The 14,844-nt window shown below is 40.7% G+C and overlaps 1 protein-coding gene across 2 annotated transcripts in view; it reads right to left on the reverse strand.

Annotated features, from left to right (window-relative positions):
• Nucleotides 1-14,844, reverse strand: part of UNC5C (unc-5 netrin receptor C) — a 382,711-nt gene that overhangs the window by 23,104 nt on the left and 344,763 nt on the right. For both annotated transcript variants that reach the window (XM_063136050.1, XM_063136049.1), the window contains 3 exons: nt 12,874-12,961; nt 4,987-5,155; nt 392-625 (listed from right to left, as the gene is read on the reverse strand). In XM_063136050.1, coding sequence (XP_062992120.1) covers nt 392-625; nt 4,987-5,155; nt 12,874-12,961 — 491 coding nt within the window. The remainder of the gene's footprint in view (nt 1-391; nt 626-4,986; nt 5,156-12,873; nt 12,962-14,844) is intronic.

The raw sequence follows: 14,844 nt of genomic DNA on the forward strand, positions 1-14,844 counted from the left end.
CATTAAAAATACATGAACCACCAATGAAGTTCTTTTGCACCTTATGGCCTTTTAATAACGTAAAAATCTCTAGAATCCAGATTATGACACAGGTAAACAAAAGAAAGAAAGCTTGGAGAAGAATTAGCCTACTGTACAAGTGAAATAATTATGGAAAAAGCAGCAAGGGTTTTTTAGCTGCACTCTCTGTCCTATTCTTCCCACCCTTTATTATAAAACAGTGCCTTATCAAGCATCCTACCAATCAAACTTAAAGTCCAAAAAGCGCACAATACTTGTAATCAAGAGGCTAATATATGGTAATTACAACACAGAAATTACTCATAGCAAAAAAGAAAAAGAAAAGAAAAGAAAAGAAGAAAAGTAGTTCTAAAGGAATGAAGCTCATTACCTTGAGGGCATCTTGGGTGTCATCCAGACAGTAGACACGGATGTTGTATTCCAAAGATGAGCAGATCAGTGGCCCAAAGATGGCCAGCTTGAGACGTTTTGCTGCTGCTTTGGTGATAGATTGTCCAACCAAGGCGTAGGTGCTGAGAGTTTCTGTCAGGACATGGCAAGCCTCTGGATCCAACTGGATGTAGCATGGGGTGGTGAAGTTTTCCTCTCCAACTGCTACCACATCCTAGAAGGGAGAAATTTAACAATGGTCAGGCCAATGATGGGATCCATCCAGCTCACCACTTGGATTCAAGTACTGCCTACCCAGTTTAGATGTATTGGTGGGATTTCATAAGGCGGAGTGTGTGTTCAAGGATACCAAGCTGAGAATAAAGGACTATCATTCAGATAAGCCAGGACAATATCTTTTAAGACCTGTGATTTTGATGCTTACTTTTAAAAGCATATATAAAAAACCTAATTCAATCAGTTATCATGGGCAGTATCCAACGGTGTCATTCCACAACTCCATATAGTGCTAGTGGACTTCCACTGAATCTTTCCATTGTGTAAGTGGTTTCTCATTATGTGTGTGCAACCAGTTGTGCAACTGTTTGCTCAACCGATTGCACAATTGGCTGCACAACAGGTTTCACAATAGTTATGTGCAATAGGTTTCACAACAGTTATGCGCTATGCATTGCACAACAGGTTGCACAAACATAATGCACATCTGCAGGCACAATCATAACTTTTAATTGGATTCTTCTCTTGCACATAGTTCAGAACCTAGTTTCCACTAGTGAAACATCATTTGTGCTAGTAGAATGATACAGTTGGATACTGCCCATTGTCTCCCCAGAGAAAGCTTAAAAGGAAAAATGCAAGAATATCTTTCCAGCAAAGCATCTTGCAATCTCACCACTCTGTTCACAAATTTATAAGGAAGAACATAAGTGAAGGTCAGGAGCATCTCCCAAATTCATATTTATGCATGTAGGGACTTCCCTTTAACTTCTATGGAGGAAATGTCCCATTACCCTGCTCATGGCTTCATATGCAAATCAGAACTACTGGATCACAGACTCTGGACAGTTTCTATATGACTGCTTCAATAAGTACCACAAAGTGAAGAATATGGCACATAGAAACAAGAGGTGTAGGATTCAGCTATGGGATCTCTGTGTTCTTTAAATAGTTGGTAAATCAGATATAAATCCAATGTCTTAAGGCATCTTGATTTATATTTCATATGCATAGTAACAAACTGTTTCTAATTGCTATTTTTTTCTGGGCAACATTGCATGGATACAAAAGGTGCCTTGCATGTTTGCTAACACAACAAGTGAAAACCGAGCAATGTGCATTTCCTTATTGTAAATGCCATGTTTGTGAAACACAAAGCTCTGATGAATTCATTCACTGCTTCCTCCATCCTTCCTAGCTCCTTGGGAACAGATTCAAGATTCTTGGTTGAGGGCAGGGTGATGTTGCACATTTGCAAAGGTGACACCATCCTTCCTAAGGGATAGTAGGAAAGGTGGTATGTGCAAAGCTGTTTCAACGAACCCTTGCTGGCCAAGCCATGAAACATTTGTGCTGGCATTTATAAGACTGACTTGCCTCCAGCAATGCAAACATCTGTTCAATGAAGGGAGAAAGAGACACAGAAGATCTGTTCCAAAAAAAAAGAGTGGGAGAGCAAGAAAGAGCATGAAAAAGCAGAAGATGAGGCTTCCCGTGCAAAGAAAAGATATTTGGTAGACATTTGCACAGGATATGCATAATGCCAGAAACCAGTTTAACATATGCATGGCCATGAGCATATGAACATATCAAGCTGCCTTATACTGAAACAGAGTACTGGTCCATTTAGCCTAGTGTTAGCTACACATAGAGGCAGCAGTGCTTTCAGGCATGCTTCCAGACAGACGGGAGTATCTAATGCTGGCCGTCAGTCAGCTCTAAACAAGTTGGTGAACAACTTGCGGTCGTCCCAGATGATTTGCCCTACAACTCCCATCAGACCTACCTAGCATAGCAAATGGTGAGGGATCATGGGAATTGTAGGCCAAAATATCTGGAGAACCACAAGTTGTCCACCCCTGCACTAGCCGGCACAGAGTCCATATGTGTGATGCACAGAGACCTCGAAGAAGAACTGGTACTTGCCAGTGCAACCCAGGAAAATAGGTGAAACTTCCACTTCTGGAATGGGACAAGTCAGCAGAGCTCCCGTCCTCAAGCTCTCCTGATTTGTCTCATTCTGGAAGCTGTAGTTTCCGGCAGTACAAACTAGCAGTAGCTTTCCATTGGGCTAGCAGACAATCCTGCTACTACAGAGGCCTCTGAGCAATACCACACAGACGTTTTTGTACAGCTATCCCATTTTCTCTCTTTAACAGATTATTTTTATAAGAAGGAGAAAGACGGAAGAAGTAGTGAGAAAACACAGGAGGGTTGCAAGTGGAAGACAACAATATCTGGATCCATCATAACATTCCATGACCAAGGCAGGGTGATGGCATGATAAAAGTATCTACTGGAATCACCCCAAGTGTCAAGCCAGAGGGCTTTCCTAGCCCTGAGACAATGTCAACATGAAACAGAAAATACAGAGCTACGATATAATCCCCAGAAGGAGAAATTAGTGATCAGGTATTACTTTATCAATAGGCTGTTACTAGTATGAAGGCAAACAAGTGCTATGTACAGACCAGTGCAGAAGCAGCAATTCTGCTAGTGGTGTTACAGGCGTTCTTTCTGTCAAACGAGCTGTACTGGCAACTGCAGTCAGCAAGATTTGCAAAAGAAAAAGAATGGTAGATAACAGAACTCCTCTCGTTGGTGGAATCTACACTTTTTCATGTGACAAATATTTTCTCCTGACTCCTGCAAGAAGAAGCCATCTACAGATGGAAATATCCTGCTTCAGATTTGTAATTAATAGTGTATGCTTATTACTACTACTTGGTGTCATTAATGTAATAATTCCACATTGCAAATTGTGCAATCTAAAGCTACCAGAGCTAGCAGTGACATGCCAAAACCTGGAGATGATTTCAAAAGTGCTGTGTGTAGTGCTGTATTCTGTTACCATTGTTAATGAGACCCACAGTACACAACTGTCATGGTCTAAAACATTATTTCCAGTACATTTTACAAAGAATGAAAACCAGATTCTTCAACTGAATCTCAGTAAAACTTGTGATTTTCCTCTTCTTTCACATCTACATTCCTCCTGAGCCAAAGCTGAAAGCAAATATGATCGGATCCTACTAGCAAATGAGGACAAAATCACACCAGTATGCCCCCAAAATGGGAAAAAATTGGGTGGAGGGAAATGGAAAAGTAGAGTCGAACATGGACTACCTGAAACAAAGGTACAGAATTCTCAGTAGGACAGTAGATGGCTAACCTAAAGCAACATATTACTATTATGGGCTTTCTATATCAGATGATAAATTCATCACCAGCCAACCTCAGCTGTTTCCATGATCAAGGGAGAGCTTAAATACGTATCCTATTGTCCTTCTCTATGGTGCTGTTTGCATATAACGACAACCAATCAGTTGAAAAACCAGTGCGATTCCATGCATGAGTGGGAGAGCGTGGGCACACTGCCTGCAGTGCACCCGTCTCTTCTGCTTTTACTCAGCAGCCCATAATTGGCTCCTTTGTAGGTTGTTGAGTGTGACATCTGGACTCAAACTGCTGGGTTGTTTAGGGGATAAACAACCCGGTGATCTGAGTTCAGACATCACATTCAGCAACCTATGCAAGAGCCGATTGTGAATTGTTAAGTAAAAATTGGAACGGGGGGCACACTGCTGTTCTCAAGCTCATGCATGACAACCCACTGGTTTTCAAAATGACGGTCTGTCGTTATGGATGAACCAAGTCTATATGCAGTACTGCCAATCTCTAATAACTTTTGGTGCTCTTTTAAGTCAGTTTATCTCTTCGAAATCCATTTGCATTGTTATGTTTTATGTATTATGTATCAAATATACAAATATACAAATATTCACTTATCTTAGACTGTTTTTATTCTTATTGTGTTTAAATTGTGTTTTAATGCATTTATTTTATTATAGACTTAAGTTTTATATATCACTGCCAAGTGTCTTGAGTGCCGTTTTTCTTGGTAGAAAGGCAGGGTATAAATAAAATAAAATCAATCAATTTTATGCTTGGTGTGAATTCATTCTTTGGTTATTTGGTGTGAGTTATGGTTGAATCTTTTCCCAAAAGACTGAAGAGGCTTCCATCCTGAGCATAATATTCTACCTACAATGACCCAGTTCAGACAACACACTAAGCATTTTAAGCTAAACATTATGGCTTAGCATGTCATGTGAACCATGACTTAGCAGGTTATGTAACCACAGTGGCTACATAACCATGGTTTAAATACACTCACTAACCATTTGCTGCAAAAGGGTTAGCAGTCTAACCATGGTTTAGTGTGTTGTCTGAACAGGCCCATTATTTCAATTAGCTGGGTAATTGACCAAAAATAGTAACAATATAGGCACTTGTCTTTAAGTGATATCTTTATGGCTACCCTACCAGGCAATCTATGATGAAGGCCTACAGTCTCACCTCCCATTGTCCTTGGGCTGTTTGGTTCTTCAGCTGGATTTTCCAGTCTTCAGTGTTCGGTTCTGCACAATGGTACATCGTTAGGATGACAGGCCTAGTCAACAGTGCCCCTGGAGGTCCACAGCTTACCACAGGTGTCAAAAGCGCTTGACTGTCTTCTACAGGTGGCCTGACAGGATTATGGGAAGTGAGAAGAAATATTTGTCAGATGATAGTAAGGGGATTCTACAGAAGCAGTAGGAGGTTGTTGATATTTTTTTTAAGATACATTCTCCTTGTTATTCAATGCTACATTTGGCAATCTTTAGTATTCAAAGCAGTGCACAGCAATAAGGAACAAAAGGAAAAAGTATGGTAGTCTAAGCAACTTTTCCTGCAAGTGTAGAAAGAGTCCAACTATCAATTAATGTACATATATACTCGCAGTTCCTCATAACCAGTGCCTTGGTGTGTGTTTTTTCAAGTCTACTAAGGAAGCAACAGTGCCACCGAGTAAAGAAATACAGGAACAATACATGGTGCTACTTACACAGCCAAGCTTAAATGAGAGTAGAACTCTTTGGGCAACCTGCTTTATCAGGTTCCCTGGTTGCATGGAGAGTTTGACTGACGTTCAAGCAAATGCAAGTATTTCCTTGCTTAATGCGGCAAGGTCACAGACTGAGGGGGTTGCCTGAACAGGGCTTATATGTTAAAGAGAGATGTGAATGACATCTGCAAATAATGTGTGTTTATGAATCTCAAGTGTGAATAGTATGTATGCATGTGTGTGCATGCAAGAGAGAGGGAAAGCAAAGTGACAATATTTCAGAGAGTGAAAAGGGAATGGCCCAGATACTACATCACATTACATTATATTATATACATAAACTCCTCAGAGTTTATGTATGTAATACATACATAATGTAATACATACAGATCCATGAACTGAATGTGCAGTTCCAACTGTAATAGTGCATGATACACTGCGATTTTCACAATGTGATTTTCATAAGCTTTTGGGCATAAATTTACAGACAAAAGAATTCTGGGTTGGGGACTTGCTCAACGAAAAGATCATCTTTAATCTAGTAATTATGGGTAGATTTTTTATTATTATTATTTTCCCCCTCCTGGAACATTGTTGTCCATTATCAGATCATGAGCAGAGTAGAAATAAGTGAGGCAGGTGCATATTGCAGCCCTACTGCTTTCTGATTTTACTGTAATAGGGGATTTAAGATTAGTATAATGCTAGAGAGGAAAAAAAAGTTCCTGAGGGGGAAAATTGTTCTTAAAACATCTTCAGTAATACTAGGCTAGCTCTAGCTTGCAGGCTAAAAATCTTGTGCTTATGTTACAACTGCAGTATAAATATGAGGAAATGTGAAAAGAAGAGTTTCACTGTAATTGAGACATATATTTCAACAATTTCATCAATTTCCTTTTTACGCCTCTAACCTTCTTTATGGCTCCCCACCCCACCCTGTATAGCCATGACTTGACTTTGTTCATGCCACTTAGTTTCTCCACTGGTAACACCTCCTAATATTTGGAAAATGAAGGCTGTATCTTGCAAAGAAGACATTTTAAGAAGCCCCTCCCATGAACAACAGCAATCTATTCACTTCTTAGAGATGCATTTAAAGATGCTGAAACCAGAGAAAGTGGCCATGTGGCACAAATGACGTTCTTTTGGCTCCTCAGTGGTGTGTGTGTGTGTGTGTGTGTGTGAAATCTGACACTAACTGCCAAGCAGAGATCATGATAAGGTAGGGTGACCCTATGAAAAGGAGGACCCTATGAAAAGGAGGACAGAGCTCCCATATCTTTAACAGTTGCATTGAAAAGGGAATTTCAGCAGGTGTCCTTGGTATATATGGGGAACCTGGTGAAATTCCCTCGTCATCACAACAGTTAAAGCTGCAGGTGACCTACCGTCTTTTAAATCTGGCCACTCTAGTATAGCTCCTGCAGCTTTAACTGTTGTGATAATGAGGGGATTTCACCAGGTGCTGCATGCATACAAATGACACCTGCTGAATTCTCTTTTCTACGCAGCTGTTAAAGATACAGGAGCCCTGTTCTCCTTTTCATATGGTCACCCTAGTTAAGGGAATGTGAGCTACAGCTGTTCACGACAATGCAGAAATCTGGAATGAATGCTTTTAATTACTTGAACATCCAAAAGGGCACCACTATATCAAGAGATCATCTACAGCAGCAAACTGGGTTTAAACTATTTTAAATGTTATGACTTCTTGCAAAGAACCCTGGGAACTGAAGTTTATATCAGATGTCAGAGTATTCCATTCGTTATTCTGTCTAGTCTTCTCATTAAAGTACAACATTCCTTAGGGTGAAGCCACAGCACTTTGAGCTTGTACTATATACAATGCTGAGCGTAGCAGAGATTTCATTAAAGCAATTACATCCTCTCTGTCATTGTGCCTACAGTTTGGGCTGCAGAAATGAAGTCTTGTTTTTTTCAACTGACATACAGTTTTAATAGCTGTGCTCAAAGAAAATAAGGCAGAAGAATTCAGAGTGAGAGAAGGGAGATGAAGTAACTCACAAGAGCAGATGGTAACCCTTCCAGTCATGTTAAGTGAGGATTTTGCAGATTTAAAACTCTGTTGTCTTCCTACTGCTGTCTTGGGCATCCTCCATCAAACTTATATCTGTATTATCTTCTACTGAGAATTGCCCCATGCCAGATTCACCATTTTTATTTCGCTCTCTTTTAAAGTGAATATAATGGCTTGTTGAAGCCATGGCGTGTGTTGGGCTCCATTTGTCTAATCACCCACCCTGGTGCAGCTTACTGTGTTGTCTGAATCCGAGTGATATTGCTTGTTTGAAGGGGAAAAGAACCCTCAAATAACCCAACAATAGCTGGCCCATTATGTAAAAACTAAAGAAGGAAGACAAAGAAGTAATTATTAAAATGAAAATTGATGTTTTTTAAATTAAATATAGGAATAACAACGCATATACTCCAACTAATATTAATCATGTAGTGTATCTTATATGGATTGTGACTGATATACATCATAGCTGAGAAAATGTTTACATGTGTATGCCAATTATCATCCATAAACATTATAATTAAGATTTGTTAATGTAAATTTGCCAGAATGTATTAAAATAAAAGCAATACCTATATTTCAGACACTTTTTCAGAACAATGGCTATAATTACATTGGGATAGCAGAGTCCTAAAGTCATGCTCAACTTAACTGTGCTTGCTACTAATGCATCCTTTGAGAAATAGTGAAACAAGATTGTGTGAAGGTCTGGGAGCAACACTAGCATTTCATATGTACCTTTATATTTTCTTGTGGATGGCTAAAGTAACACTTTCACTGAAACCCTCGGGCTTTTCAATAGGAATGAAGCAAATGAGAGACCTCACAGTGCTTTTGACACCCACAACTTTCATCCAGCAGAAAAGTGTGTCCTTACTGGGCGACACTGTCAAATTCAAGTTGCTGGAGAAAGCCAACAGAATGCATCTAGGGGGATGAGACGAGACGAGACATGTTTCAGAGTAAGGAAGTGGGAAAACACAGAGCCGGTGTGTAGGGCTCTGAGGAATAGCACATTTCTGCTTTTAGTCTGAGCTATTAACAGTTGCTCTGTCATATTCTGAAGTGAGGCTCAAGGGACTGCAGGTTTGAAATGAGTTAGCTTTCTTCAAAGAGGGCTGCATTTGCTCCTGCCTCTGACACTCATGGCGTAATTCTATGCATGTTTACCTTAGGATCAAAACAGATATTATGTTAAATTTACGTCTATCAGCTATGTCTTTAGCTACTTTTTACTCCACAGTAGGTGCAGAGACCCCGATCGAGATCTTTAAAGCCCCCTATCCACCATAATGAGCCCCATGTGGCGCAGAGCGGTAAAGCAGCAGTTTCTGCAGCTGAAACTCTCCCCACGGCCTGAGTTCGATCTCAGCGGAAGCTGGTTTCAGGCAGCCGGCTTGGGTCGACTCAGCCTTCCATCCTTCCGAAGTCAGTAAAATGAGTACCCAGCTAGCTGGGGGAAATGTAATCATGGCCGAGGAAGGCAACAGCAAACCACCCCGCTATAAGGCCTGCCAAGAAAACATCAGCGAAAGCTGGCGTCCCTCCAAGAGTCAGTAATGACTCAGTGCTTGCACGAGAGGTTCCTTTCCTTTTTTATCCACCATAATAGGATCTCAATATGGATCAGGATCCCTACACCTATTGTAAAGTAAAAATAAAAAAGACGTCACTGCAAAATATGGATTGAATGTAATGTCTTCCTTGGTTCAGGGTGACTTACTTCAAGGAGACATGCATAACGGAGGATTTTTCTTCATTTGCAATTTTACTGAATATGTGTAAGAGTGGGTTTATAAGAGTTTGTTGGCATAGCATAGAGAAAGAAGCTTTTGGGAGCATAGAATGGGTTTAAATAGATGTACTAGTGATGGGGTAATGCTTTAATATTAAGGGGGCAAGTAGGAGTACAAACACTGTATCAAGGGTTAGATGCTTTAGTTTAGATAAGGCCTGATGAAATATGATTTGGAAATATGATTCGATATTGCTCAAAGACATTACTCATAAGGGCTTGTGACTTGTACCAACTTTACGTATTCCTGTTAAAGGAACTAGGTGAAAGGTCCAGGGTGATGGAAAAGTAAAGTTGTGGTTTAGAAAATCCAGAAGAACAGAGACGTAAATCAGACAGTTCACCACATAAAAAGCAGAATATAAACTTCTCCTGTTGACCTACAAAGCTTTTCACTGTCTAGCTCCTTCCTATCTCTCCTCTCTCATCTCACACTATTGCCCCGCTCGTGCTCTTCGCTCCTCTGATGCCATGTTTCTCGCCTGCCCAAGGGTCTCTACTTCCCTTGCTCGGTTTCGTCCATTTTCTTCTGCTGCCCCTTATGCCTGGAACGCTCTTCCAGAACATTTGAGAACTACAAGTTCAACTGCAGCTTTTAAAGCTCAGCTAAAAACTTTTCTTTTTCCTAAAGCTTTTAAAACTTGATTTTGTTCTGACTTTATACTGTTAGTTTTACCCTACCCAGTGCCTGTTTTCCCTACCCTGTGCCTGTTTGCATTCTCTTCCCCTCCTTATTGTTTTATTATGATTTTATTAGAATGTAAGCCTATGTGGCAGGGTCCTGCTATTTACTGTTTTACTCTGTACAGCACCATGTACACTGATGGTGCTATATAAATAAATAATAATAATAATAACAATAATAATTTAGAGAATTAAAAAGGACATAAGAAGGGATGGAACATTCTAGGAAGAGGATTATCTAAACGGATGATGTGGACATTTTAGAATAAAATAATATGTATTAGGAGAGAGGTCTTTGTCTCTGAGAAGGGTATTTAAGTGTGAACACTTAAATTTTTGTGAACCGCCCAGAGAGATCCGGCTATTGGGCGGTATAGAAATGTAATAAATAAATAAATAAACAAACAAACAAACACAGAGGAGAAAAATGTCTTTCCTTTTCCTTAAGCACAACATCCGGGATGTTGCTCTGAGCTTAGCATGTAGGGCTCAGTGCCTCCTTGGTTTTGCCTGGGAGTAATAGAAGTCCCTATGTGGAGAAGAGCTTTTTTGTACAGTCAGTATGAGTGAAGCAGAATTTGTGAGTATACGGGCGCTCTTCTTTCTTCTCTCAAACCATCAAGAACTAAGCTGACTTTTCAGCACTTGCTTGAGCCTAGTTGCTAGGCCTAAGACCATAGTCTTTCTTGAGAAGGGGGAGGAGTCCAACACTGGTGTTGTCATTGGGGGTGATGGTGTTTGTCTGTGTTCGTCCAACAAGGTCTTGTCTTCTAAAGCTAAGCGAATCTGTAAGTATATTTTTAAATTTGCTTTGCTGAATGGAGGTTCGTGTTTGTTTAACTTTCTTTAAATTGTCTAATAAATATTTTAAAAGATACAAGTTTAATTGAGTTTGTGTGAAACCAATCATTCTGCTATATTCTCTAGAGGGTTTCATCTATTATTGTAGGGCAGAACTTGGGGATATTGGTAGAAAAGGTATGCAGGAATCTCCACTTCCAGGCAACTTATGTCCAGTACCTCTCAAGTAAGGGTTATCAATATTTTTTCCCTAAAATAGGATTGCAGCATTTAGTTTGGTTCCCATTTTCCACTGTCAAATTTCCATTAAAAATCCACTTTGCAGTTTGGTAGTCAAATCATCACCATTCTATTGGTTTCCTTTTGGGGAAATGTACGATTGTGATCAGCCATCCCCAACTCAGGATTTTAGGGCATCGGTGTGCCCAGTACAAGGCTTTTATACCCATTGAAGGTTGTTTGAAAAATACTAAATTATAGAGGAATCCAGTAAAAATGGCTTCACTTGCAATGCTAATATGCTGACAGTTAGGCTCATTAGGTTCAATACAACGGTAGAGGTAATATAACTTATTGTAGCAGAAGGGTATCACCTAGCCTGTTGGGCAACATCTGTTGAGACATATCCCTCCCTATATCATAAGTAGCAAACTAGACATGAAAGCAGCAGCTCCGAACAGACTCAATGAAATAGAAAGGAGGACCGGGGCTCAGATGTTAAAAAGCAAAAGGAAAGCATGGATGAGGGCTACAGAAACGTCCTCCTGCTCTCAACCTTATCTGACTACCACCTTGAGCCCAAGTGCCTTTCTCCTAGTTAAGGTAATTCAGTTGAGGAGAAAAGCACTCGGACAGATGCTGCAAAGAGGTGAGCCACCTGCACTCATCTCTGTTGTCAAAATTGCTCCCACTTCTTGCCTTCTATTACTGGTCCAATTTGATAGTTTAGCAGAAACAACTTCTGCAATTTGGTTCTTAAGTCTTTGAGACAAACTGCACATTACATAAAGCTGTATCTTTCCCTTGGAGGTTTTTTGTTTCTTAATCTAGTTATTTATTTATCTATCATTTTAAGAAAGAAAGAAAAGCAGCTATAGGAGATTGTAACAGAGGCCTGAGCATCAAAGAGAACATTTCAGTTTCTCTTCCAGACATTGCCCTCCCTGACCTCACCTCCCAAACCCAACATTGCTTTTCCTCCCATGTGGAAAATGACAGAGACATCCAGGAGTCCACAAATATGGTTGCCATAGTGATCAAGAACTGAATTCTAGTGATCAGGATTGGTGTCCAGTCTCCGGCTAAGAAAACATCTTCAGCTAGTGGTGAATTATTTTATTTATTTGTTACATTTATATCCCACCTTTCTTCCAAGGTGGCATACAAGAGCCTCCTCCTCTCCTTTGTGTCCTCACAATGCTGTGAGGTAGGTTAGGCTGTGACTGTCCCAAAGTTACCAAGTGAGCTTCATGTTTGAGTGAGGATTAGAACCCAGATCGCCTGAGTTCCAGCCCAGCATGGCAACTACTACACCGCATTGGCTCTCATGCAGTCATGAAGTGCTTTCAGACCTTTCACCCACTGGATGAAGTGCAGAATAGAAGTCTCCTGAGCACATGGTTTGAAAGGGGGACGTTGAAAAAAGCACACACCATCCTGACCGTGAGCCCTGCTATTCTGTACCCTCATGGCCATGACTTCCCCCCGCTCAACCGCCGACCCCCACTTATTTTTTTACATCAATTGCGGACATCGATTAAGCAACAGCTAATCAACCAAAGCTGAGAGGTGGCTAGCTGCAAGATTTAAGGCCCTTATCCCAAACTCAAATGCCACATGGGAGATCTCTCTGGTTAGATTCCCCACCCACCCTCAACTCCCCTTCTGGATTTGCTTACAAACCATTATATGTGGCCTCAGCAGCTTTACCTCCTTGCGTCAATACAGATATCTGCTGATCAGAACGTTGCATTGACACACTTTGCCAACTCCCTGTAATTAGCGCTAAAGCAAATGCACGGTAAGCACAGCTTCTTTTACCTCATGTTCTCCTTTCGGTGAACTGTCACATACATTTCATAGACTCTCCCCTGGGGAATGGCCCCTGCAGGAATCAGCAAACTTACTCCTGCAGAACAACAACAACAACAACAGAGAGAGAGAGAAGTGATAAAGAAAGGCAACTTGACCTTTTGAGCAAGAAGGCTGAGAAGCAGCAGCTCTGCATGCCAAAATTCACCCAAACCCCAAAAAGCATGTTTTACAGCCATCCTGACACTTAAACCTGGAAGTTTATGACTTGCTGCTGTCTCTTATGTTTCTCTTCAACATCGTAGGAGTTGGAAAAGAGGGTTTTTCCTCCACCTTCCCTTTTGTTTTATTTAAGGAACTAGCAGATGGCTGCTCTGCTGCTTACATTGTAAAAATGAAGGGGGGGGGGGGCTAACAATTGCATTTACTATTCCAAACAGTAGTAATGGGATCATCTCCCTTGGCAATTCTTATTTAATTAAACTTTTAAAAAAGCCAGCAGAACATTGTCCCATGAAGCAGCGGGAGTCTTTTCTTCCCCTGAAGATGTCAGTTTATCTGGTCATCTTCCAACATTTAGATGCACTTAGCTTCTTTTGAACTATTAAATTGTTGAGTAGAGAGTGGGGGGTATTTGCTGTCCTTTGTATGGCCAGCGGCTTGAAATATGTCACAGATCACAACTTTAAAAACGCAATCACAGATCACAACTTTAAAAAAACAAATTCTCAACATGTAATAATATCAAAAAAGGCTAAGTTTTAAAAGTTACAAAATTAAAAATACAGTTAATTCCCCCCTCACCTAGATTAAGAGCCCCCCTGTCCTGGTCCTGACCCTCCAGAGAGGCTTTTCAGGGGACACAGGGAGCTAGAGAGGAAAGGATAGGAAACTTTCCTTTGGTTAAACTTCATTAAGGGCACAATCTATCCATATTTAAACAGCAAAAGGTCATACAATTCCATGCATTCCCCAGCCAGCCAACCAACTCCCAATATTCCCCATCCTGGCTGAGGAATGTTGGGAGTTGTAGGACTTTTTTCTGTCTAAACATGCATAGGATTGGTCTTAGGTTAACTTATCTTAGGTGCAATCCTATGCATGTTTAGACAAAAAAGTTTTTCTGATTCTCAGCACATCTGCCTAAACATACATAAGATTGCACCCTTAGAATGCAAGCCCCGGTCAAAATGTCAATAGGCCAGACTTCCCAAATCTTGTGCCCTCCAGATGTGCTCGACTACAAGCCCCATCATTTCCAGCCAGGGTAGGTTGGGGAAGGCAGTAAACAACAGCCCTTTGCAGATGTTCTAAGTGGCTACAATGGAAACCTCTGGTCTGAGAGTCCACACAGATACAGATGTAAGTGCAGAGAGCTCTCTTTATACCAGGCATGGGGAATGAGGGGCCCTCTAGATGTTGTTGGACTACAATTACCATCATCCCTCATTACTGGCTACGCTGGCTAGGGCAGATGGGAGCAGCAGTCCAAACAGTATCTGGAGGGACGGAAGTTCCCCATCCCTGTTCCATATAGTTAGGATACCCCCCTCCAACGTACATTCGTTACAACTTCTAAAAGGGATTGTTATAACCTTTAACTTATCAGTGCTTCTTTTATCCTTCCCTATTTGAACCCTCCCGAAATTGCATACAATCTTAAAAACAGATGAGCCAACAATATTGAGGGGCTAAATGTAGAAAGAGAAATACTTTGCACTGGAATCTATGCCAAGAAAAACAATCCCTGGCATTCTAAATATCTGCCTTTCTCCTTCCCCCTGTCCCCTGGCTCTCTGAATCAAACTGAAACTTGGAGCAACTGATTTGTTTTCCAATTAATTTGTCCTTTTTTATGTCAAGTGGCAACAGTAATGCTTTCTGCCTTGAAGTTGGGCTTCTTTTTTGTGCTACATGAAAGAAAAGGTCAAGGGTTCCGAATCCCACTTCACACAAGGAAGTTGGGAGGTCTAATGCTTC

The sequence above is a fragment of the Elgaria multicarinata genome, chromosome 10 (assembly GCF_023053635.1).
Source record: "Elgaria multicarinata webbii isolate HBS135686 ecotype San Diego chromosome 10, rElgMul1.1.pri, whole genome shotgun sequence".
NCBI lineage: Eukaryota > Metazoa > Chordata > Lepidosauria > Squamata > Anguidae > Elgaria > Elgaria multicarinata.